The sequence below is a fragment of the Palaemon carinicauda genome, chromosome 3, assembly GCF_036898095.1.
Source record: "Palaemon carinicauda isolate YSFRI2023 chromosome 3, ASM3689809v2, whole genome shotgun sequence".
NCBI classification, from domain to species: domain Eukaryota; kingdom Metazoa; phylum Arthropoda; class Malacostraca; order Decapoda; family Palaemonidae; genus Palaemon; species Palaemon carinicauda.
Genome location: NC_090727.1, coordinates 116,605,918 through 116,630,504, shown reverse-complemented (window position 1 = coordinate 116,630,504; position 24,587 = coordinate 116,605,918). Strand labels below are relative to the sequence as shown.

Sequence of the window (24,587 nt, the reverse complement as noted above, 5' to 3'; positions counted from 1 at the left end):
TCAAACCATCTATACAGTTAATATTACATAATGTCTCTATCACATCGAACGTAATAGTGGTAATCTAATTGTTCAATGACTTTAAAAATTGGCTTAGTACTTTCTTCTTCTTTTATCTTTTTTGCATATGTTCCATAATTGAGGTGGGTACACCAAGGCATTCTCTCATTATGAGGCTCACAAAATCGAGCTCTCTTTTTGTTATCCAAGGAAGAAACAAGAAAGGGAAATGATCTCTTTTATCTTGTTTCTTGCAACAGGATCAATAACTCTATCAGTGGGAGGATGGCCACTCCCTATATTACTCATATGAAGATTCTATGGAACACCGAGTACCATGGCAGTACGGGCAGAGGGGATGTGGATCCATCTCTACTCGACACATGGAAGTGCCACAAGGGCAACCATCATGACCAAGGCAAGTACACATTACACTAAGAACAGTAGACATTAACACACAAAAAAAATGCACAAAAAGCACTGCAAGTGTAATCTGGTGTGAAGTGATTTGCGATAGTAGTGGTAAGAGATGACAGCCTCTTGATGGTTCAAATAGGAGAAGAGTGAATCTTGCCTCGCTGCAATATGTAACACTGCTCAGCAGTGGAGTTGCCTAGTAATCTATTATATAGTTACCAAAAAGGCACCTTTTCTTTCTTTCTGGTTGTAGAAAATTCATATAGGATTGAAACCCATATAAATGACTCGGAAGTTTGTATCCATGTACGAATAAAGGAATATTAGGAATAATAGGCATGGGATTACAGTTTAGCAGACTGTTTGGGACACTTTCCCAATAAAATCAAGTTGAAGGGAAGGTGGAAACTAATAAGTATAATCAACAAGACCCTGATACAAACGAAAAGTAAAAGTTAAAAACAGGATGCAGCAAAAGCTATTCATTGGTGCCTAAAACAATAGATTTCTCATGTAAATACAAATTAAAAGAAGGTACTGATTTTCTGTAAAACAATTGCAATCTTACCTGTGTTTCAAGGCCCTGAATTTCTTATCACATGCCTCACCACTTAGGTCGTAACCTTTCCTCTTCATTTCTTGTGATAATAGATTCCATACTCCCTTTTTCTTGATGTTCTTCGAGTTAAATTTTGGTAAATGCTTCTTATACAGGTCAATTAAAAGAAGTACTGCTTTGTGTGGCCAATTGGTATCTGTTTTAAGAAAAAAAATATTCCCTGTACAATAAAAATTCTAATTATGCTCCATATAAATATATATATGTATATATATATATATATATATATATATATATATATATATATATATATATATGTGTGTATATAATATATGTATGTATATATATATATATATATATATATATATATATATATATATATATACAATTATATAAATAAATAAATATATATGTATATATATATATATATATATATATATATATATATATATATATATACAATTATATAAATAAATAAATATATATGTATATATATATATATATATATATACACATATATATAAGAATATATATATATATATATATATATATATATATATATATATATATATATATATATAATTACAGCTGGCGAATTACGTAAATTCTTGAGCTCCAAAACTCACCTATCTTATTTTACATACATCTGATACATAGAAATACACCGAGCTCTGAGAAAAATATGCAACTGCTTGACAATAATATATATGAACACCGATTATTTAAAGGTCTCTTAGCTTTACACAAAATAAAATTGGGTGATTAATTTATAAGAACTATTCTAGAACCAACCTCTTACTTCAGTTCTTAATCAGAAATTGAGAGAAGTACTGAGGAAAATATTGGTGCTTGAAATAAAACACACTTTACACTAAGAAAATATATTTTATAGAAAGTTAACAAAAATTTAAAAGAATTACTCGATAATTAACCCTGAACTAAACCTTAGACTAAGACAAAAATTATATGCTATAAAAAAAAATTATGCAATCAATTGTTTCACCGGAAATTAATTTATGAAAAATATTTAATTTTGCAATAAATGAAATAACACTTAACACTTTAGTGATTAAACAATGATGAAATTTACATATATGTAACTGTTACACTTACATCTTTTAGTTCACACACGGTTACAGAACGGTTAAGCAAAATAAATACACTTCCCTGTTTAATCTAACCTTACTAGGCCAGTTAGAAAAAAAAAACTATGTTTAAATGTACTTAAATTAACACACTACACTTGAGTTAATATCCAATAATTTCACCAACTTTTGAACAACACTATACGCGAAATACGTTGGATAAAAATCAATTACTAACGTTTGAGAGGACACACACTTAAGAGAAAGGGGAGACGGACGCTGGCTCTTTCAGAGAGATAGGCTGGGTCTCTTCTGCTGCTTATGCATTCCTAGGGTCTATATATATTTTGGCTTAATTCTACTAGAAATTTCTAGTAGATCATTCTCATAACATGGGTGGCATGGCTCTAGCTGTGTAAGGTTGCCAGCGTAGTAATTTGAAGAAAGGGTTCTAACCTTGCTTGTGAGGCAAATCTCTCTCTCTCAGCTAACTCCACCCACCTTCCTCTCAAAACAATAAAAAAAGGGCAAATCTAATTCGAGAATTTTCATGCCCTTTCTAACCATGCAAACATAAAAAGGACGTAATCCCTCATGTGTGTCATACAGCATACCTAAATGAGATTACATAAAACTATGTGACAGAATTATGTAAAATAAAAAGTTAATTCTTAAAAAAAAAAAATAAAATGTAAATTTACATACACTGAATTTAATGAAAATACAACTAAATGAATGACGAAAGTCTTATGTAATTTACATACATATACTTAAAACTACGTGAGTGGAAGTCACCTTAAGAACTGCCTATACAACTCTTAAATACAAAAATTAAATACATAAAAATATTCACTCTTATGCTAGACCAGCTTCGTAAGATAGGTCTACCCAAAAAGATTACTTATTTCGGGCTTGAATCGACCGATTCAGCCTGAGATGAATAATCAGCAACCGTGTTATCTTTATCTGTTATATGCTTTACATTCTAACAATTAATTACTCTAATTTCACTGTGGAACAGGAGCTAAAAATTATACATTGTAAAGAATCAATACTCAACTTTCCAGAGGCGAAAGAAGCTGGAGATTCCATAATAATCCTCACAAAATCGATCAAAAAAGTTAGATCAACAGGGAACACCACCGTGAGAATTCACTACAAAAATAGGAATAACCGGCATCTTGGATATGGCGCCATCTAGATACTCAATAGTAGTATGGCAGGAAAGGTAACCCCTTCTATTTTGCCACTCTTCCCCCTCGAGGCGAAAACGCTATTCGGGGTGAAGATTGCTATGTGTCGTATCACGATATACGTCCCCTGATTCATGCGATATCCTTATGAAAAATTTTAAGGATATTTGCGCCAGGAGTTAGAATTCTGGAGACCTAAAGGTAAATTCTCTGGAAATATCACTGTACTTCAAATATCCCTTGGAAGTTACTTATAGGACCCTTCCATCAGGACGACATGGTTTGAACCCAAAAAGGATTTTATCGGAGAATATGAAATCCTAGATTTCAAGCTTTTCATGAAGGCTCGTCTTATCAAAAAGATGGAAGGGTAATGCTCTGTGTAAAAATCACTTAAACCCTATACAAATTAAATTAGAAACCAAATGTGAAGTGACATGTGCTAATATTAACACCATAGGAAAACCATGTCCATACTAGTAATATATAGACCACCACATCAAACACAAGAACAGGACATAGCGCTCTATAGACCACTTGGACAAGAAGTTAGCAATAAGCTAGTTGTCTCAATGGGAGACTTCAATGCAGCAATAAACTGGGACACTATGAATTCTACATCAAACACAGAGAGATATATGCAGCTAGAATTTGTCAACAATAAATTCCTCCACCAGTGGGTCGATAAACCAACTAAGGGAAACATACTAGATATTGTGCTAACAACAAAAGAAAATTTAGTATCGTGTGTCAGTAGGCAAAGATATTGGCAAAAGTGACCACAAAGTTGTAAGGTTTCAGGTATATATACCTCATCTAAAAGAAAGGAAAATTATAAAAAAGCTAGACTACAGATGTAGTAACTGGATAAAACTGAAGGAATACACCAAGAATTTAGAATATGATGAAACAGGGAACATAAATGCACAATGGGGCTCCTTTGTACAAATATATATAGAAAAAAGGGCTATATGTATACCACATAGAAAAAATTTTACTAAATGGAACTCCACAACCTAAATGGTTCAATGGAGAAATAGCCAATGCAATAAGAATTAGAGACAGCAAACATATATCAATAGGTCCAGAGCCTTTCATTCATGAAGTTTCCGAGCCTAAGAAGTTAAGAAGAAAAGTAGATATACTAGTTAGAAAGGCCAAGATCAATGAAGCAAAAAGAGTGACTTCAGCTAGTAAAGAAAACCCAAAAGAATTTTTTCCATATGTAAACAGTAGAAACAAATGATTTGGAAAAAGTCGAACTGATGAATGCATATTTCACAACTGAATTCACTAGGCAAAAATCAGCGAACCTCCCCAAACCAAGCTATAAAGATATGATGAACCACAACCATAAAATAGAATCACCTTTACAATTATGTCAAAAAGAAAATAAAAGGACTCATTAAGTCTAAAGCACCAGGTCCAGATGATATTCATCCGAGAGAGATTATACATACATACATATACCAAGGCACTTCCTCCAATTTTAGGGGGTAGCCGACATCAACAAATGAAACAAAAACAAAAAGGGGACCTCTACTCTCTACGTCCCTCCCAGCCTGACAAGGGACTCAACCGAGTTCAGCTGGTACTGCTAGGATGCCACAGCCCACCCTTCCCCGTTATCCACCACAGATGAAGCTTTATAATGCAGAATCCCCTACTGCTGCTGCCTCCGCGGTCATCTAAGGCACTGGAGGAAGCAGCAGGGCCTACCGGAACTGCGTCACAATCGCTCGCCATTCATTCCTATTTCTAGCACACTCTCTTGCCTCTCTCACATCTATCCTCCTATCACCCAGAGCTTTCTTCACTCCATCCATCCACCCAAACCTTGGCCTTCCTCTTGTACTTCTCCCATCAACTCTTGCATTCATCACCTTCTTTAGAAGACAGCCATTTTCCATTCTCTCAACATGGCCAAACCACCTCAACACATTCATATCCACTCTAGCTGCTAACTCATTTCTTACACCCGTTCTCACCCTCACCACTTCGTTCCTAACCCTATCTACTCGAGATACACCAGCCATACTCCTTAGACACTTCATCTCAAACACATTTAATTTCTGTCTCTCCATCACTTTCAATCCCCACAACTCCGATCCATACATCACAGTTGGTACAATCACTTTCTCATATAGAACTATCTTTACATTCATGCCCAACCCTCTATTTTTTACTACTCCCTTAACTGCCCCCAACACTTTGCAACCTTCATTCACTCTCTGACATATATCTGCTTCCACTCCACCATTTGCTGCAACAACAGACCCCAAGTACTTAAACTGATCCACCTCCTCAAGTAACTCTCCATTCAACATGACATTCAACCTTGCTCAACCTTCCCTTCTCGTACATCTCATAATCTTACTCTTACCCACAATAACTCTCAACTTCCTTCTCTCACACACCCTTCCAAATTCTGTCACTAATCGGCCATGCTTCTCTTCTGTGTTTGCAACCAGTACAGTATCATCCAAAAACAACAACTGATTTACCTCCCATTCATGGTCATTCTCGTCTACCAGTTTTAATCCTCGTCCAAGCACTCGAGCATTCACCTCTCTCACCACTCCATCAACATACAAGTTAAACAACCACGGCGACATCACACATCCCTGTCTCAGCCCCACTCTCACCGGAAACCAATCGCTCACTTCATTTCCTATCCTAACACATGCTTTACTACCTTTGTAGAAACTTTTCACTGCTTGCAACAACCTTCCACCAACTCCATATAACCTCATCACATTCCACATTGCTTCCCTATCAACTCTATCATACGCTTTCTCCAGATCCATAAACGCAACATACACCTCCTTACCTTTTGCTAAATATTTCTCGCATATCTGCCCAACTGTAAAAATCTGAATCATACAACCCCTACCTCTTCTAAAACCACCCTGTACTTCTAAGATTGCATTCTCTGTTTTATCCTTAATCCTATTAATCAGTGCTCTACCATACACTTTTCCAACTGCACTCAACAAACTACCTCTTGAATTACAACACTCATGCACATCTCCCTTACCCTTAAATAGTGGTACAATACATGCACAAACCCAATCTACTGGTACCATTGACAAGACAATGGTACCAGATTATAGAACTAGAAAAAAAGATAACCCAACCCTTTTACAAAATGTTCCGAAAGACAGCCTACGAAAGAAAGGCACCACAAGGATGGAAACTAGGCATGTTCCTCCAATCTACAAGAAGGGATCAAAAGTAGAACCCGGCAACTACAGACCTGTATTTCTAACTTCAGTGTGTTGCAAAATTTTTCAATCAATCATAGTAGATTCAATAGTAGAACTTAGAGAGAAAAACAATCTTCTGATAGACAGCCAACATAGTTTTAGACAAAAGAGATCATGTGTGACAAATCTTTTTGAATTTTTCAACAATATGTTTAGCATTTATGACTTAAGCAGGGCAATAGACATTATGCCCTTAGATTTTCAAAAGGCTTTTGACAAAGTTCATCATAAAAATTAATGGTCAAAATTAGAGCACTAGGCATCATTGACGAGCCAGCTGAATGGATCAAAGATTGCACAGTTGTAATCAGCTGAGAAGCTTCAGAGTGGGCAACTGTTACAAGCGGAGTATGTTACGGTTCTTTCTTTGGCCCATTGCCATTTCTGATCTACATTAATGACATAGATTTAGGATTAACTAGTAGAATAGCCAAATTTCCTAGACACTAAATTAGGCATAAATGCTGCGAACTCAGGAAACGTAGAAGACTTAAAAGAGGATCTAGTAAAGCTAGGAGAATGGTACAGAAAATTGTAAATGCTTTCCAAATGTGGGAAATATAGTCATGCACATATGTTATAGTAACCCCCAGTCAGATTACTCACTACTGGGCAATGAAATAGAAAGTGTGGACCAAGAGGAAAGTATTATTATCAGCAAGAATTTGAAGTTCACCAAACAGAGCATAAATGCTGAAAAGAAAGCACAAACTATTAGGCTGCATAAAGAGACAATTCAAATACAGAAACAAAGACACTGTACTACAGCTGTACACATCACTAGTAATAGCCCCTCTACAATATGGAATCCAATTCTGGGTTCCAAGTATTCAGAAGAATAGATAGATTGGAAGCAGTTCAAGCTAGGGTCACCAAACAAGTTACAACACTAAGGCAATTCGGATATAGACGGAGGATGGAGCCTTTGAATTTATTTGATATACAAACTCTACGACTAAGGGGAGAGTTAATAAAGGCATTCAAAATTCTTAAAGGAATAAAAAATGTAGATTACAACAATCGATTCATGCTTAGCACAAATCAGTCCAGAGGTAACGGATACAAATTGAAATGGAAAAGATACAACACCACTCAATGTGGTAATTTCTTTACATACAAAATAGCAAATACTTGGAATAGCCTTCCAGTGAATTTAGTAAACAGTAACACAGTTCAAGAATAAGTTAAGACCACAAGAACTCTCTCAATGGTTAAACTTAATCGCTCTAATAAAGAGCAAATGGAGTCTCCGCGGATGAACTAAAACGTCTTGACATCCAAAATCCTTGTAACTCCTCGTAACACACACACACACGCACACACACACACACACACTCTCTCTCTCTCTCTCTCTCTCTCTCTCTCTCTCTCTCTCTCTCTCTCTCTCTCTCTCTCTCTCTCTCTTTCTCTCTCTCTATCATTACGGAATAACATAGTCACTCAAATTAAACGGAATAACAGTCACTTTGTGAATATAAAGCTTTATTGCACATAAAATCCAAGTGCTTTTCCTTTATTTAAAGACAATTACATAAAACAATTTTTTTGTAAATTATTCTATAATCATTTCACAATGAATGGAAAAACATTTTGATTGTTTAGAGTGAAATACAATGGAGAGTAAAGCATATGTTTTGAAAAAAGGGATTTTGACGTAGGAAAAATCTATTTTTGGGCGAGAGACCCATGCCGCCCAGTGAAATGCTCCTTTAACATCATTTCTAAGGTAAAAACTGCTATAAATTTACCAGAGAAAAATTTGTATAGGAATGCTAGGTTGGACCCAGCTCGCTCACCTTAATAAGGTGTCGGTATAATACTGGGGCACGTGAATAAATCACAACCAGAGGCCTCGCACCATTTAGATATCTCCTGTCAATATCTCCGAACAGCGAGGTGCCGTTCAACATCCTACTACTACTAGTAATCCCACGCCAGTGACGTCACTCCTTATAGCACCCCAGATTGGGGCCCAATTAGGGAGGGACGGGTGGGTTCACTGGGCGGCACGGGTCTCTCGCCCAGAAATAGATTTTTCCTAAGTCAAAATCCCTTTTCTGGGCTCCGACCCGTGCCGCCCAGTGAAATCGTACCAGAGAATGAGGACCCAATATGGCTAACTACCTGAAGGGAATAACACAAATAACATAGATGATGAGTTTTAATATCATAAGGAGGGATGTGGAAACCCGTAAAATAGATCAACATGTAAATGACAGTGATAATTAGACATGGTAAACAATCAATAATGAAACCCGTAGGTAAAAGTCAACAGATATGAATAGTGGTAATCCAGCTTGGTAATCAAAATGCAAAGTTAAACATTCAATCATAGGTATAAATATGAGCATGTTACAAAATCCCACCAGGGGAAGATAGAGAGAACCAAGCGAAAAAAAACCCATAACAAATATTTAACATAACAAAAGAAAATCAGCTCGGGGATTTCAAGAAAAAGTGAAATCAAAACAAATAGTGAAATTGATCAATTGAATAATAAAATAATACATCATGGTAAACAAAACAGGTAGGAACAACGGGTAAGCCAGGCAGGAGGGAAAGAGGACAGAGCAAGACGTTGTGATTAGGACTCAGTACCTTCAGGAGGAACTATATTCCCTGCAGCTACTGTGGCAAATCTAAGAGCTTCTAAAGGTTTTAGGTAGTGGCGCTTGAAAACTTTAGGGGACTTCCAACCCGTATATTTTGAGAGCTCATCAAATTTCATATGGTGGAAAAAATTAATTGAGGTAGCCACAGCTCGAATATCATGGACATGTGGGAATGATTCAGGATTAGCTTGTTTAATAAAATAAAGAATTTGTTGCCTGATTCCCTTAAAGGTAATAGTTCCTCCGTGTTCTCTAATAAATAAGGGGCCTGTGGTTGTAGTGGAAGTTCTACTTAAGTAGGATTTCAGGGTGGTATCTGGACACAGGGATGGATCCCTAGGAAGTGGAACAATCTTCCAGGGAGACCACCTGTTTTGGGGGTCCTCATTTTTAGCCAAGAAAACTTTGTTAGGGGAGAGAAGGACCTCACCCGAAGAGAGAAACTCTATATGACCTGGGTCTCTAGATAAGGCTGACAATTCTGAGACTCTGGAGCCAGAGGCGAGGCTCAAAAGAAAAAGTGACTTTCTTAATAATGCCATATAGTTACAGGATTCATTTGGGGTGTCAGAGGCTAGCTTAAGAACATCGTTCAAAAACCAGGAAACTGCGCTAGGGCGAGTTGAAGGTTTTAGTCTGGCACAAGCTCTCGGAATGGATGAGAAATATGAATCCGTTAAATCAATGTCAAAACCAATATGGAAGATCTTTTTCAAGGCTGACTTGATTGTAGTAATGGTATTGGCTGCCAGGCCTGATTCGAAGAGAGTTCTAAAGAATGTCACAGTTAGGTTCATTGTCATTTTCTCAACTTGGGAATCTTTCAAGAACTTAGCTAATTTCTTGACAGCTGAGTCATATTGACGGAGAGTAGATTTCCTTTTGTCATATTCCAGGAAAATAGTATTCAAAGGATTGAGGTTTGCACCTCGTTGGGCTGCGAACTTCATGAAGTCCATAAAGTTAGGGCATTCAGAATCCTTGAGGAGGCGAACACATTGCGAGTTTGTACTGTCTGTGTTAGCACCGGATTGAGAATCCGCCGGGGGCGGAGACCTAGTTCTAGCAACAAGGGGAACCAATTGCTCTCGGGCCAGTTGGGGGCTACGAGAGCCACTTGACCTTTGAAGGATCTGAGTTTGTGCAGAACTTTCAGCAGGAGATTCACTGGAGGAAACAGATAAATTGTCTTCCAGGTATTCCAATCTAGAATCATAGAGTCCGTGGCATAAGCCTGAGGGTCCAGGTTGGGGGCTACATAACAATCTAGTTTGCGATTGGATTCCGTCGCAAACAGATCCACCTGGAGACCCGGGACTTGAGATAGTATCCACTGGAAAGATCGAATGTCTAGTGACCATTCTGATTCTAGCGGAGTCGTCCGGGAAAGTGAGTCCGCTACCACATTCCGGACTCCTGCTAGATGGACTGCTGACAGGTGCCACTTGTGCATTGCCGCCATGGAGAAAATCTTCAACATGATGTGGTGTATTTGGGCTGATCTGGAGCCTCCTCTGTTGAGGCAGTGAACTATGACTGCACTGTCAAGAACCAGTCTGATATGGAGATTCCTGGCTGGATTGAGACGTTTTAAAGTGAGGAAGACTGCCATGGCCTCTAGGACGTTGATGTGCATTTGTTGGAAGACCGGTAACCATAACCCTTGGACTTTCTTGTGTTGGGAGTAACCTCCCCACCCTGTTAAGGAGGCGTCTGTGTGAACGACGAGTCCCGGGACCAGATGTTGTAAGGGGATTCTTGATCTTCGTCCAAGGCTGCAGACTTTTACTCAGTATTGGGGAAGGCGAGCACGTCTGTCTCGGCGTTTTGCGGTTGCTCTGGAGCGCCACACTCTGTTTATGTCCTTGAGTTTGGACCTTAGGACAATGTCTGTCACGGAGGCGAACTGTAAGGAACCTAGGATCCTCTCTTGGTTCCTTCTGGAGGTCAACTTCTCCCTGAGAAATTGTTTTGTATTCCTCGCTATCTCCTTCCTTTTGGCTTAGGGGAGGCACAGCGTATGGGAGCACAGATCCCATTGTAGCCCCAGCCATTGAAACTTGGTCTCCGGGACCAGGCGGGATTTCTCGAAGTTGACTTGGAATCCCAGTTGTCGAAGGAAGATGAGGACTTTGTTCGTTGCTATGCGGCAATTCTGGGCATTGTCTGACCAGATTAGCCAATCGTCTAGATAGGCCACTACCTGTATCCCCTGAGTTCGAAGCTCTTGAATTACTGTCTCTGCTAGTTTGGTGAAGATTCTGGGTGCTATGTTGAGCCCGAATGGCATCACTTTGAATGCATAGGCTTGTTTGCCTAGCTTGAAGCCCAGAAAAGGACGAAAATGCCTTGCTATTGGAACGTGATAGTAGGCATCGGTAAGATCGATGGAGGTGGTGACGGCCCCACGGGGAAGTAAGGTCCGCACCTGCGAGACGGTAAGCATATGGAATTTGTCGCAACGAATGAAGGAATATAAACGAGACAGGTCCAGGACTACTCTTCGTTTATCTGAGCCTTTCATTGGCACGCTGAACAAGCGTCCTTGAAATCTTAAACGACGTATGCTTTGGATCGCATCCTTTTGTAGCAGATCTTTTGTGAAGGAACGTAGTTCTTCTGTTGGCAGTTGGCAAAAGCTGTTCGGTGGAGGAGGTCCTTGTATCCAGCTCCACCCTAGTCCTTTGGAGATAATGCTGGAAGCCCAATCGCTGAACTTCCAACGGTCTCGAAATATGTACAGTCTCACTCCAACCTGTGGTTTCTCAATGGTTGGAGGATGATTTGCCTCCTCTGCTTCCACGGGAAGACTTGCCTCGGTCGTAACTCCTTCCGCTACCTCGGGCACGAAAGGCACCCCTGGAACCCCTGTGACGCTGGTAGCCACGGAAAGAGCCCTGAGCCTCATAAGTGGGGTTAAAGGCGGGGGAGAAGGAAGTCGAGGCGATCTGAGACTGAGGGACCAGGACGTATTGTTCTTGCTGTTGGCCCTTTGAGGTAGAAGGCTGGGGACCTTGAGGAGCCGGTTGGACTGAGACCGGTTGAACCCTGAATTGGGAAGAGTGGAAAGGCCTCAATCTCTTCCTACCTCGAATTGGGGTACCAGTAGGCTCATATTTCCTCTTTGAAACAAGGCCCCATCTAACCTTGAGGTTTTGGTTGGCTCTAGCTGCCTCGCTAAGGACCGAGTTAACCAAATCCTCTGGGAAAAGATCCGGGCCCCAGACTGGAGCTTTGATGAGCCTATTAGGCTCGTGCCTAATCGTGGCTTCAGAGAGGACGTGTCGTCAACAACGGGTCTTGGCGTTTGCAAAATCATAGGCGTCAGCCATAAAGTTTTGCAGTAGTGACTTAGTGAGGACCTTAAGGAGATCCTCCTCGTTGTAAGTGGCGACGGTCAATTCGAAAAGAGCAACCGAATTGAGAGACCTGCCGAATCTGCACCTCGACTCAAATTCCAATTTAATAAGAGACTCCGGGAGTCTGGGAAGCCGTTCGCTGAACTGCATCGAGGCACAGTCCGGGCTCAACTTACCTACCGAAAAGGTAGCTGGGGCGTTCCGCCAACATTCACTGTCTCCCGGAAAGAGAAGGGAGGTTAAGTCGGTCTCCCTGAGTTGGGGTAAAGGCTTCTCGTCTTTGATAGCCTGGAAGACCGACTCTAAGATCTTGGTCGCACATGTGGTAGGGGTCTGGTCGTCGGCCACAAACATAGTATACGAACTTTTGTAGGCCGTAATCATTGTGTTCAAGCAGTCCCACTCATTGAACACGCGGACCAAGACAGACTGTGCCTGTTCTTAAATAACAGTTTCCTTTGCGACCTTATCTAAACGGATCAGAGCCTCTTCCGTGAGGCGAGCGTAGCCGGGGAAGGGGAATTCAAGACCCAGCGGGTAGAATTCATAATCCGTAAGAGGCCGGGTACCAAAACCTTCGATTGACAGCATACCCTTCGAGAAGGGGGCCTGCAATGCTAACCTCCAAGGGTTATTCTTATTGAAAGGAGGAAGCTTGGAGGCGTAGGGGATGGGGTATTGCTGTTGTAGTGGTGGTAGCCCCGAGCACATGAGTCCTTGAACTAGGCTCTCCACAGAAGCTATCCTCTCTTGCGATTGCTTCGTATGAGACGATAGCATCGACTCAAAACGAGCAAACAGTTTCTCTGAAAAATCCTCCGCGTTAAATGATCCCGCCTAGGGGGGAACAGGTGCCGGAACAGAGGCTACGCCGTGAGAGGTTGAGGGCACAGCAATCGGGTCTTGAGAGACTCTGGTGGAGGAGGATTTAGCCTTCGAGGATGATGATCTCGAAGGCTTGAGGTCTTTGGAAGACTTGTGAGTCTTATATAAAGGCTTACGATGAGCCTTCACCTTGGGGGGAACAGGCCGGGGACTGAAATCAGTCCCGGTTGTCCCCGGAAAACCTTGAAAAGAAGAGTGTTCGGAGGTAGAAGAGAAAGCCGGGCTAGGGAGAGGAATCTTAGCCCGGGAACCACCTGACTCACCTACGTCCCTACCTGTGTCGGGATCATCCAGAGCCATGGGTTCCACATCGAGGTTGAGGGTAGCGACGTCCTCAGTTAGGGTGCCGCCCGTCTCTCCTTGGTCCGGGGCCAGAAGAAGAGATTCAACTCTCTCTCGATGATAGGGTCCGCCAACTCTTTGGGAACCGCAGCTGATGTTTTAGCATTGGGGTAGAGGCGGGAACACCATTCCTCAGAGAGGATATAAGGCTGTTTGGCCTTCACGTTGCGGGCGAAAGGGCGAACCCGCCAATCCAGATCTTCAGGGTAGCTTGGGCTGTGTCCTTTTCAAGCTGAGTGCTCTGAAAGAGAACAGACTATTAGCGAGGAATAAAAGTGCCAAAAGAAAGAGTGGAGAAGTCCAAGGACTTCGTAGGCACGAAGTAAAAGGCATGCGGGAAGTCCAGAGGACTGTGGCCTTAAAATAATAATATGATTAAAAGAAACCATCAAAATAATTTATAACTCCCCACAAGTCTGTATTAATGTAAATGCACTCACCGAGTCAGATGTTAGAGTGGAGGTCATTTTGTAGCAGACTACACAATTGTCCGGATGCCAAACAGCTAGGTCATCCACTTGAATAGAACAGTGAGCGTGCGAACGACACACATCATGGCCGCAGGGTTGGTGGAGGACAGCGGCACATGCCGTCATCGCACAACATACAGTCTTTAAGATAAAAGATACATGAATATCTTAAAGGAAAGCAAATTAGGGGCCCGGAGGCCCCGGTGCTTAAATATCTATATAAATTAAAATCATGATAAAATTTTTTTATATATATAGCCATTAATTATCTTGAATGAAAGCAAATGAAGGGCTCGGGGGCCCGGAGTGCTTCAATTCTATATATATATCAAATACATGATAAAAACTATTCATATAAATGCCTTAAATATATTGAATGAAGGCAAATAGGGGACCCGGGGGGGCCCGGGGTGCTTAATAAATCAAAATAACAGATCTATTTGATTGTAAAAATTTAAATTAAATTAAGTCAGACCGTAATCGTGATCATATCAAAAGAAGGAAGGCAAGGTCGAGAACTAGGATCGTATATAATATATATGTGACTAATATATAAAGTTAATCCAAGTAATAATGAGTAACGTTGGCTCCGGGGGCTCAACTGAACAACTCGACCGGATGGTAATGTATAAAAGCTACTTCTGGGGATATATATATATATATATATATATATATATATATATATATATATATATATATATATATATATATATATATATATATATCTATATGAGGTCTGTGAGGTGCGTGACACTAGAGAGGGGGAAGGGATCTTTAATGGGTCTGTGACGTGCGGGACCGAGAGGGAGTAGCACGTACAAAACTTAATAAATGATATAACATGACAAGGTACCACGGACCGAGCAGAAAACTTCCCGCTGATCGTTGGCCAAACGAGCAACGGAAAGAAAACGACTACGACCGGGTAGAGTAGTGAAAAGAGTAAGTAATGTACGTTAATGTATAATAATAGTACGTTAATGTATAATAATAGTAAGCCTCACAGATCAACGGGAACCGCCCGTGCAAAGAAAGCGGATGCCCCCGGGAGGGGAACATAGCGCCATAAAGTGACTCAAACTCGATCGGGAGAGAGAGAGGGAGGGAACCCTGGGGTGGGGTATCAGGCGGGAGGGAGGCTAGGAGTGGGGCGATAGCAAGTATACCAACCTGCCAGACCCACGATGATATGATCACGCGGAAAGACTAATAACACTATAATAAACATAGCACATGGTAAAATAAGATAGGAAAGCATGCTGGATGATAATAATAATAAAATTAACTATACATCAATCGTAAAACAAACGAGGGAACGAACATGAGACAGGAGAAGCAAGCCTGACGGCGCTGGGAGTAGGCAGGGCTACCAACATAACACAGAGTCAGTGAAGTGCTAACAAAATGAAAACTAATATGTAATATCTGACTCATGAAAGCCCCTCGAGGTACTGCAAGCAAACGAATGACGCTAAAAAGATAAGCAAGTCCGTGGCCTGCGAACGTAATAATCCAAGTAATAATATTAGTGGAATAGGAACGCTCGAAGGCGACCAGGCATGCCAACCTACCAATAATACGCACGTATGTAATAACTGTTATAATAACAGGACAATATAAAAAACTAATACGGTGTGTGAACCGTGGATACCCATAAAGTTCATAACGAGAAACAATCAGTATGGAGGACTCATTGAAAAGCGTTAAGAACGAAACGAGAGAGAGATAGGAGGGAGCCGGGCGCCATGAGAGACCCACGCGGGGTCGTGAAAAATAAAACTGTATAATATAAGCAAAAAAGGGCAAGGCCCCCTCCAAAATCTCAAAACTCATAGATCTGGTACTTAACTTAGATGGAGTGACAGTGGAGTCCGACATCTTGAGGTAAATCCAGAAAAAACCAGCGAAATTCACACACTAATGCAAAATACGGCTAGAAAGTTGCGTGCTATATAAAGGAGTGTCGTCACTGGCGTGGGATTACTAGTAGTAGTAGGATGTTGAACGGCACCTCGGTGTTCGGGGATATTGACAGGAGATATCTAAATGGTGCGAGACCTCTGGTTGTGATTTATTCACGCGCCCCAGTATTATACCGACACCTTATTAAGGTGAGCGAGCTGGGTTCAACCTAGCATTCCTATACAAATTTTTCTCTGGTAAATTTATAGCAGTTTTTACCTTAGAAATGATGTTAAAGGAGCATTTCACTGGGCGGCACGGGTCGGAGCCCAGAAAATTCATTTTGTAATCAGCAGTAAAACAAATAAACATGAAATGTAGCTTATTATAGAGTAAGTGAGCAAGTATATCTGATGGTGACACATCTCGTATATAGCTCTAGTAGCAGATCCATGGTCTCATAGCGAAGGGAATTCTTAAAATTTTACGGGTAAGTGTCAATTAAACAAAGCTTTCTGGAGAAGGAACAATGTGCATCAGGTGAGTAGAGACATAATAAATTTTATCATTAAAATATTATTCTTCCCAACTTACAACAGATACACAGTAAAAGCATTTTGGATAAGGATCTATAAATGTACATGACTCATTTGAAGCACTATGAAGTGCATTTTGAAGACCTGAAATAAATTTAAGTGCCTGAATGGATCCTAACACTGTCTGATGTTGGAATAAAGAATGCAGATATTCCTTCACACCTGAAGGAGGAATTCATTGACATGACTATGGACCTGGAACTTAGTACCTTGTTCAGAAGAAAAGGTCTACATGAATTTTGGATCTACAAGAACAATGTTGCTACATATCCTCAGCTTTGTGCATTGGTAGAGCCCTCTTTACTTGCTTTCCCTCATTCATGCATGGTTGAAGATGGTTTAGCTATGCAATTACAGTCTTAATAAAACGGAGGTGCAGACTTAGCTTAGAAGAACGAGGTGTCCTACGGCTGAAGCTCACCAACCTGATATCAGTATCCTTGTCGAGTCCCATCAGGCACATTCTTCACATTAATGAGGTCAATACCAGAAGAAGAAAATGGTATGTTGGACTGAGAATTACGCTACATATACTCGTACATCAAAAGTTCTAAACATATTTTTTGGGCTCAAGCCATGTCGTCCTGATGGAAGGTTCCTATTGGTAGCTTTCTAAGGGATATTTGGCTACAGTGATATTCCCAGAGAATTAACCTTTAGGTCTCCAGAATTCTAACTCCTGGCACAAATATCCTTAAGGATATCGTGTAATATCAGGGGACGTATATCTTTTACCAGCCGCCCGTTGAGTTACTACCGCTAGAGAGTTAGGGGGTCCTTTGACTGGCCAGACAGTACCATATTGGATCCTTCTCTCTGGTTACGGTTCTTTCCCTTTGCCTACACAGACACCGAATAGTCTGGCCTATTCTTTACAGATTCTCCTCTGTCCTCATACACCTGACAACACTGAGATTACTAAACTATTCTTCTTCACCCAAGGGGTTAACTACGGCATTGTAATTGTTCAGTGGCTACTTTCCTCTTGGTAAGGGTAGAAGAGACTCTTTAGCTATGGTAAGCAGCTCTTCTAGGAGAAGGACACTCCAAAATCAAACCATTGTTCTCTAGTCTTGGGTAGTGCTATAGCCTCTGTACCATGGCCTTCCACTGTCTTGGGTTAGAGTTCTCTTGCTTGAGGGTACACTCAGGCACACTGTTCTCTCTAGTTTCTTTTTCTCTTGTTTTGTTGAAGTTTTTATTGTTTATATAGGAAATATTTATTTTAATGTTGTTACTATTCTTAAGATATTTTATTTTTCCTTGTTTCCTTTCCTCACTGAGCTATTTTCCCTGTTGGGGCCCCTGGGCTTATAGCATCCTGCTTTTCCAACTAGGGTTGTAGCTTAGCATTTAATAATAATAATAATAATAATAATAATAATACGACACATAGCAATCTTCACCCCGAATAGCGTTTTTGTTTCGAGGGGGAAAAGTGGCAAAAATAGAAGGGGAGCCATTATCAAGGTTACCCTTCCTCCCGTAATACTATGAGTATCTACATGGCGCTGTATCCAAGATGGGGCTTATTCCTATTTTTGTAGCGAATTCACACGGTGGTTTTCCCAATTGCTCTAGCGTTTGTGATCGATTTATCAAGCATTTACTATGCAATCTCTAGCTTCTTCTGCCTCTGGAAAGTTGGGTATTTATTCTTTATAGTGTATGATTTTTAGCTCCTGCTTCACAGAGAAATTAGAATAATTTTAAGTGTTCGGAGCTCAGCCGATCACCGGAGGCGCCATGGGCGCTATCGTTCATAATGCATGTGTTATTTAGTTAGCTGAACGACACTCCCAGTTGTAATAGCATGAATAATTATGAAGCTATTCAATTAAGATTATACTAGGAAGTTATATATTATGTCAATTGTATTCAGTAGAGTTTCGGCGATTTAGGTAACCGAACCTCGCCCCGCGCTAGGCTTCCTAGCCTACGCGCTTGCGTTTACTTTCATGCATGATATAGAACGACATTCCTAGTTGAAATAGCATTAATAAATTATGAAGCTATTTAGGCACAATTATACTTGTAAAGATATACTGTACAGGTAGTCGCCGACTTACGACCGAGATAGGGACCGAGAGATGAGTCGTAAGTCGAGTTCGCCGTATGTCAAACTAGAAAAGTGAAGTTTCCGTAGATTTATTTTGATAAGTTATGATTCGGCAATCATCTGGATCATATTTTGTCAATATTTTCTTACTGTCTATCATTATTCCATTTTCTTGTTTCATAGGATATCATATGCTCTATAAATGCATTTTTGTATTCTATTTATCAATTTTGGAAGCATTTTACAATCGAGTACTGAAAATTTTGTTTACCTTTGGTTATGATCAACTGATCTGAAAGTGCCGCTACGTACCGTATCATATTCTTTTTATCATTTCTTAACTTATTAGAAATATCTTCATGATGAATATTACATCAACGCCAATATGTTACAGGAAATCAGTTTCCATACAGTTCGTCTAATCATTAGGTATAATGCGAAATCGTTGTAGCTCTTTCTCTGTGTGTGTGTGTGTGTGTGTGCTGGCTCTCGCAATTGCATACAGGTAGTTCATTTTTAAAGCTTCATACAGTATTCTAGTTCAATATTAAACCTTTATATTTCATTAGACATTACTGTGTTTAATTGTGGTTTATTAAAGCACGTTTATATTTTATTTTTCAATTTCTTGAGCATATCAATAATCAACAAATACTTTCTGGGCTTGAACCTGTGCCGGCCAGTGAATAAGCTCCTATTAGCACTTATTCTTAGGTAATTTACTGCTAAATATACCAGAGAAAAAATGTAAAGGAGTGCTAGGTTAACTAGCTCGCTCACCTATTGGTGTCGGTATAGAATTGGGCGTATAATCCAGAGGTCCCGCACTATTTAGATTCATCCACGACAAAGACCCCAATAGAGGAGAGCCGTTCAACCTCACTCGGCACCACCAACTCTGCATCCGCTCAGAACCCAACTCCTTTTTAGCACGCCTGTGTGGTAACCCGCTTGTTTGTGCTCTCGTGTTTTTGCCTTATTTTTTGTGGATTATGGCTTCTACATCGGTTTCCCAGGAGACACCGTCTAAGTTAAGTACCAAGCAATGTTTTGCTGTGTTTTGAGCAATCTAGACCGTTTAATATTTAAAATTATAGGAGTTTATTCTCTTCGATCATCTCGGTCTTGCTCGATTCCGTTTACGGTTGGTACTCCTGTTTTGAGAGCTTTTAGTTTCACTCGCGGTGTTACTAAGTGTATTATTTTTATTATTAGTTTAAATTTTTATATGTTTTATTGTGGATATTCATTATTTAGCGTTTAGAAACCTTGTGGTTCATTTTTAGGGCCGATATCAGATTACGTATCGTAGATGGCTTGCCGACCTTCGTTACTGGGCGGCAATTTTTATTATTTAAGCCATCAGGATGTTGTCCTTCGGGATTTATTCATTATTTCGCATGCCTTGCCCTAATTTTTTATGTGTATATTTATATATTTTTCAACGCTATTACTTTTATAATGAATATTTGTGCTTATTACTCTGTATGATCTGTTTTGGTAGTGTTTGGGGATCGTCAGTTGGTAGCCCTGCTGCTCCGTATCACGTGATCCTCCCCCAAGCTCCCCCTCTCGCTAGGTTGGTGGCTAGGCTTCTCTCCCCCCTCCCCTAGGGGACCGTTGCCTTCCCTCTTTTTAGAGGGGGTAGTTCAGTGTTTATGGACTTTGTCCTCCGGGTGTCCCGGCGGTTTCGTCTCTGTCTAGACGGGTTGGCCACCGATCAACAGAGTAGGATCCCGGTGCACCCTATTTTATACTCACCTATCACACTTTTATTATGTTATACGAAACCCTCCGGGTTCTGTTGGTGGTTCTTATCTACGGTTCCGCCCCCCTCTTAATTTATAACAGTTACTATGATTATATATGACAGATCACTATCCCGGAGTTCCTATATGTATTAGTTTATGGATGTACTTTTATTTCCCGGTCCGGGGCTTAACCTCGCTCCGGGAAATCAGACACCATGTGTGTTAATTCTTTGTTGCATCCTTCCTTATGATCCCGGCTCGACCGGAATGGATAGTTATACTCTAGTCTTAAGTTAGACTTATGTTTAGGCCCGGGTCCTCCGGACCTGCCCCTACTTAAGAGTATTACAGTTAAGCTCTAGTCTTAAGTTAGACTTATGTTTAGTCCCGGGTCCTCCGGACCCGCCCCTACTTAAGAGAATTACAGTTTCTCATATACTATTCTTTTTATAGATGGTGCATTGTCAGACGACGGCCTGTGCGGCTGTTCTTCACCAGCCTTGTGGCCATACTGTGTGTAGGTCTCACGCCCTCTGCGGAGTTCAGCTGGAAGACATCGTAGTCTGGCACCCTGATAATTGTATGGTCTGTTTTGACCTCATCACCACCCTTGGATCTGATTCGGTGAGTCCCGTTGGCTATGTTGCCTTTCTAATTATTTTACCTGTAATTGGTATACATACACTATTTAGTAAGATTTCTATGGTCTTGAAGGACCTCCGGGAATCTTCCTTTCTGTAATTCCCACTATTATTTCAGGCATCCCCGGAGCAGAAGACTGCGGCTCGGGCCACACTGAAAGTGTGGGTTGGGGGATTTGCCCGAAACGTGAAAGCAAAACAGCCTTACGTCCTTTCTGAAGACTACTGTGCTATGATCTACCCTAATGCCAAGTCTTCAGCCGCTGTGGCTAGGCATGTTGCGGCACCCATCATTGCCGACATTGATGCCACTATTGCGGGATTCATTGACCAGGAACAAGATCCGTTGGATGCCCCCGGAGATCTGGAAGACAATGTTGCCTCCTTGAACTTGGATGTGGAACCTATGTTGTTGGATGATCCGGATGCAGGTAGGGTGGTAAGTGAGGCAGGTGTTACCGGCGCTGAGATTCCTATCCTCAGCCCCGCTCTTTCTTCTTCATCTGATCTCTCTTCTTTCCATGGTTTTTCTGGGGACCGCGATTCGTCTCACCGATCACACCCGGTTCCCCCCAAAGATAAGTCTATATCTAGAACTTTGCCAAAAGCTCGTAAGCCCCACAAGGCTTCCCGTAGTTCCAATTCGAATACAAACCCGTCATCTAAGGCTTCCGGCTCCTCCTCTAAGTCTCACGACCCGGGAGTACAATCCGCCACCTCTGCTCCTAACCAGGGCCTTTCCGAATCAGCCATGCTTCGCATTGTGTCGGAGATGCAATCTAAGATTGTGTCGGAAATGCAGGCCAAGATGGACACGATGTTCTCTAACATTGGTCAGAGACTTGGGGCATTAGAGCATGGTGCTCCGGAACGAGTTCAAAGCTCTCTCATCCCGGATGCCTCTAAGCTTCCGCCGTTTACCAAGAATAACCCTTGGCGCATGGCTCTTCATTCCCCATTCTCAGACGGGATGTTAACGTTGGAAGGTCTTGGTACTCGTCCACTAGAGGATTTTGAATTCTTTCCTCCTGGTCTCGCATTTCCATTTCATGGTTATGCCAGGCTTACCGAGGAAGCTCTGGTTCGGCTGGATAAGGTCCCCAGAGAGACCGTCATTTTCCCAAAGGAACAAGCCCAATCTGTTTGGGCTAGGTTTCTGAATGATATAGGTTGCACCAATACCATGTTGACGCCTCATAAAAGTTCTTTCACAATGTTCTTAATGGACAAGAATACCGTGACTCCATGCGTCAATAAGATTGCAGAGCTTGCTTTTCAATATGCTCTGGAGGAGAAGCCCTTGCCTCCCATCCGAGAGGTAGATCCGATCTCCCTCCTTCTTCCTTCAGGTAATGAGTGTTGGGACAATGTCCATACCACCTTTACTTCTGGCAAGCTAACAGCGGATTGTGCGTCAGTAATGTTTAGTGAACGGCTTCCCCGTCTCCCGGAATCCCTTATTAAACAGGAGTATGATTCCCGCCTACGTGTTGGTCGAACTTTGAACTTGGCCACGTCTACGGAGTCGATAGCCTTAACTTATGATACTGAGAGTATCTTTAAGTCTCTCAATAAGGCTACTTTGCAGTCGTTATATTTTGACTTGTATGACTTTGCTCTTGCTAAACGTAGGTGCCGCAAACACGTCCTGTCTGAGGCGACTATTAGGCACGAGCCGAATAAACTTATCCGGTCCTCTTGTTGGGGTCCAAATCTTTTCCCTGAGGATCTTGTGGAGGAAGTCTTGGCAGAGGCTACTAGAGTTAATCAGAGCCTTAAAGCCCGTTGGGGTTTGACTCCTAAGCGGAAATATGATCCCGCAAGTTACCAAGCCCGGGGTAGGAAGAGGCTCCGCCCGTATACCTCCACTCAGTTCCGGCAACAGCAGAGTAGCTCGTCCGTTTTCCGGCAGCCTCTTCCTCCATCTCCTGCTGTTCCTGCACAGCCTTCCACCTCTCAGGCTCCTTCCTCGGACGACTATGTCACCGTCCTGCTCCCTAAGAGCCAGCTTCCCGGTGCCTCCACCACCTCTCCAGCCTTTAACCAATCTTATGAGGCTCAAGGCTCTTCCCAGGGTTATAACAGAGGTAGAGGCTACCACCGTGGTTCACACCAGAACAGAGGTAGAGGTAGATTCTTTCGCAAGGGAAAGAACTTCCGAGGCGGACGTGGAGGCAACTCCTCAAGCCAATACTGAGGTGCAGCGGGTAGGGTTGGAGGCTTTATGCCTTCCGCAACAAATGGAGGTTCAGTCCCTGGGCTTTCAGTATCATCTCCAAGGGACTGGGGTGGAGTTGGATTCAAGGACCTCCTCCACCGAACAGATTTCATCAGCATTCCACTCCGGACCTAGTCGAATTTGTCCAGGACCTGTTACAAAAGAACGCCATACAAGAAACGAAACACCTGAAGTTTCAGGGTCGGCTGTTCAGTGTCCCGAAGAAGGATTCGGACAAGAGAAGAGTGATTCTAAACCTATCCCTTCTCAACTTGTCCATTCAATGCGACAAGTTTCGAATGCTTACCGTCTCGCAGGTGCGGACCTTACTTCCCCGTGGGGCCGTCACCACCTCTATCGATCTTACAGACGCCTATTATCACGTCCCGATAGCGAGACACTTCCGTCCGTATCTAGGCTTCCGCCTAGGAAACAAAAATTACTCCTTCAAGGTGATGCCTTTCGGGCTCAACATCGCCCCAAGGATCTTCACAAAGTTAGCAGAAGTTGCTGTTCAGGAACTCAGAAATCAAGGGATTCAAGTAGTAGCCTATCTGGACGACTGGCTCATTTGGTCAGACACCTCCCAAAATTGCCTAAAAGCCACTCACAGAGTCATCCAATACCTTCAATCTCTAGGCTTCCAGATCAACTTCAAGAAGTCCCGTCTTCTTCCGAAATCAAAGTTCCAATGGCTCGGCCTGCAATGGGATCTTATATCTCACACTCTGTGTCTTCCCAAACCCAAGAGGTTAGAGATTGCAATGAACACCAAACGCTTTCTCAAAGACAAAGTAAGTTCCAGACGACTCCAAGAGAGGATCCTAGGGTCCCTTCAATTTGCTTCAGTGACGGATCTACTTCTGAAAGCAAAATTGAAAGATATCAATCGTGTCTGGCGTTCGAGGGCGAACCGGAAGCTCCGGGACAGGAAAGTCCGCCTTCCTCCCATTCTCCGGGAAAGACTTCTACCTTGGACAAGGGCCAACAATCTGTCAAAGTCAGTTCCCCTTCGATTTCCGCCTCCGAAGTTAATCATTCACACGGACGCATCCCTATCAGGTTGGGGAGGCTATTCTCAGCTCAGGAAAGTTCAAGGTCTTTGGTCTCCCTTATTCCGCCAATTCCACATCAATGTGCTGGAGGCCATGGCAGTTCTTCTAACCCTGAAACGTCTCGCTCCATCCAAGAGACAACACCTTCGTCTGGTTCTCGACAGCGAAGTGGTGGTC

General features: G+C 41.8%; 1 protein-coding gene across 10 annotated transcripts in view; it reads right to left on the bottom strand.

The window, feature by feature from the left end:
- Positions 1-24,587, bottom strand: part of LOC137638420 (uncharacterized) — a 547,169-nt gene that overhangs the window by 350,799 nt on the left and 171,783 nt on the right. For all 10 annotated transcript variants that reach the window (XM_068370479.1, XM_068370478.1, XM_068370475.1 and 7 more), the window contains one exon: positions 986-1,172. In XM_068370479.1, coding sequence (XP_068226580.1) covers positions 986-1,172 — 187 coding nt within the window. The remainder of the gene's footprint in view (positions 1-985; positions 1,173-24,587) is intronic.